We start from the raw sequence: 2,253 nt of genomic DNA, 5'->3' as shown, positions 1-2,253 counted from the left end.
CACTGGGAGTTGTTCAACTCTACTAACTTATGAACAGTGTAACCCTGCCACTGGGAGTTGTTCAACTGTACTAACTTATAGATTAGTGTAACCCTGCCACTGGTAGTTGTTCAACTCTACTAACTATAGTACAGTGTAACCCTGTTACTGGGAGTTGTTCAACTCTATTAACTATAGAACAGTGTAACCCTGCTACTGGGAGTTGTTCAACTCTACTAACTATAGAACAGTGTAACCCTGCTACTGGGAGTTGTTCAACTCTACTAACTATAGTACAGTGTAACCCTGCTACTAGGAGTTGTTCAACTCTACTAACTATAGTACAGTGTAACCCTGCTACTGGGAGTAGTTCAACTCTACTAACTACAGTACAGTGTAACCCTGCCACTGGGAGTTGTTCAACTCTACTAACTATAGTACAGTGTAACCCTGCTACTGGGAGTTGTTCAACTCTATTAACTATAGAACAGTGTAACCCTGCTACTGGGAGTTGTTCAACTCTACTAACTATAGAACAGTGTAACCCTGCTACTGGTAGTTGTTCAACTCTACTAACTATAGTACAGTGTAATCCTGTTACTGGGAGTTGTTCAACTCTATTAACTTGTGAACAGTGAACCCCTGCCACTGGTAGTTGTTCAACTCTACTAACTATAGAACAGTGAACCCTGCCACTGGTAGTTGTTCAACTCTACTAACTATAGAACAGTGTAACCCTGCCACTGGGAGTTGTTCAACTCTACTAACTATAGAACAGTGTAACCCTGCTACTGGTAGTTTCTATAGTTAGTAGAGTTGAACCGGTCTAACCCTGCTACTGGTAGTTGTTCAACTCTATTAATTTGTGAACAGTGTAACCCTACCACTGGGAGTTGTTCAACTGTATTAACTTATGAACAGAATATGTTAATTAGTATAACTTTATACCTGCTGCATTCAGCAGTAATGACATGTGAAAGTCATGGGGCCTAGGCACTGAGTGTGGTAGCAAGTGTACAGGGGGCCGCAGGGGGTCAGTGGGAGTTTTATTTGATGCAGACGCTGTTGCCCCTGGTTTGTGGACCTCAGACTGTTGCTGTTGTTTTTGTTGATGGTGGTAGATTTCCCAGGCGATCCGTATATGCATTGCACACCATCGTCCAGATTTCTACGGAGGAAGAGAGAGAGATAACATTAGTATTTCTCGATTGTTTTGTATATATACAGAAATTAAGTTAGCAAAAAACTTGATATTCAAGTGAAGAACAAGACTACATTTCCTAAAACCAAAATGACATTCTGAACAGGCTTAGATCACTTTTTTAATACAATAGAGTCGTAATCAAATCCTTACAGAATACACTGCTTAAATGTGTCTTATATGACCTTTCGTTGCCAATGTGTGACATGGTCTTTATCCTAGTTGAAAAATACCAAAGTAATTACAGTTCTGCAGCTCTTGAAATGTTATTAAATTCAACTGAAATAAAAGAATATAAATAAAATGAATTAAGTTGGATACATTTCTGAAAAACGAATAGATTCAAATGTGAGAGGGAACAAGAAATTCAATTCTGCAGACCTGTAAAGCGTCAAACCTTAAATATAGTGTTACAACTACACATGCCACAAAAGTCTAGATTAAATAGATGGAAATAACTTACCATGTTCTTGGTCTTAACAAGGGGATTCATCTGTCAATGTACAAACGAAAATAGATTTTAATTTATGTTTTGGTCTAATTACAATTAACCACATAAAAGTAAGTAGGCATTTTCTGTTTTTTAACCCTTCTACTGAATTTAAGTCAACTAATAAACACAAATCAGTAAACCGTTTAATGATATTTAAATGTTTACTGTACACTGAAAGTGAGAAATATTTAACTATACAAAAACACTTCAACTGTTACTGCTATGATGTTCAAACATCATACGACAATTAAATATTAATTAGTACAAACACGCACAATGTATTAAGACTCTTAACAATCTTCAATACATTTATGTACATAAACAGTATTCAACATTGTCAGTTAAAAGTTAAGTTGTATGATACTGTGGCCTTATGTTACTCTAGTGTCATTTCATAGTTAAGTTGTATGTTACTGTGGATTTGTGTGACTACAATCTCAGTTCAACGTTGAATTAAATGTTCCTATAATATCAGTTAAACAACGAGTTGTAAGTTACTCTGGACTTATGCTACTATAATATCAGTTAAACAACGAGTTGTAAGTTACTCTGGACTTATGCTACTATAATATCAGTTAAA

General features: G+C 36.1%; 1 protein-coding gene across 1 annotated transcript in view; it reads right to left on the bottom strand.

Annotated features, from left to right (window-relative positions):
• Positions 1 to 927: 927 nt before the first annotated feature.
• The window catches only part of LOC106472520 (uncharacterized serine-rich protein C215.13-like), a gene marked incomplete at both ends in the record, with an annotated part of 22,745 nt that continues 21,419 nt past the window's right edge, over positions 928 to 2,253 (bottom strand). Inside the window, 2 exons of the mRNA XM_022401094.1 lie at positions 928 to 1,147; positions 1,644 to 1,673. Of these exons, the coding sequence (XP_022256802.1) occupies positions 928 to 1,147; positions 1,644 to 1,673 (250 nt within the window). The remainder of the gene's footprint in view (positions 1,148 to 1,643; positions 1,674 to 2,253) is intronic.

This window comes from Limulus polyphemus, unplaced genomic scaffold (genome assembly GCF_000517525.1).
Source record: "Limulus polyphemus unplaced genomic scaffold, Limulus_polyphemus-2.1.2 Scaffold5401, whole genome shotgun sequence".
NCBI classification, from domain to species: domain Eukaryota; kingdom Metazoa; phylum Arthropoda; class Merostomata; order Xiphosura; family Limulidae; genus Limulus; species Limulus polyphemus.
The sequence above is the reverse complement of the archived record's forward strand: the minus strand, read 5'-3'. Positions and strand labels throughout refer to the sequence as shown.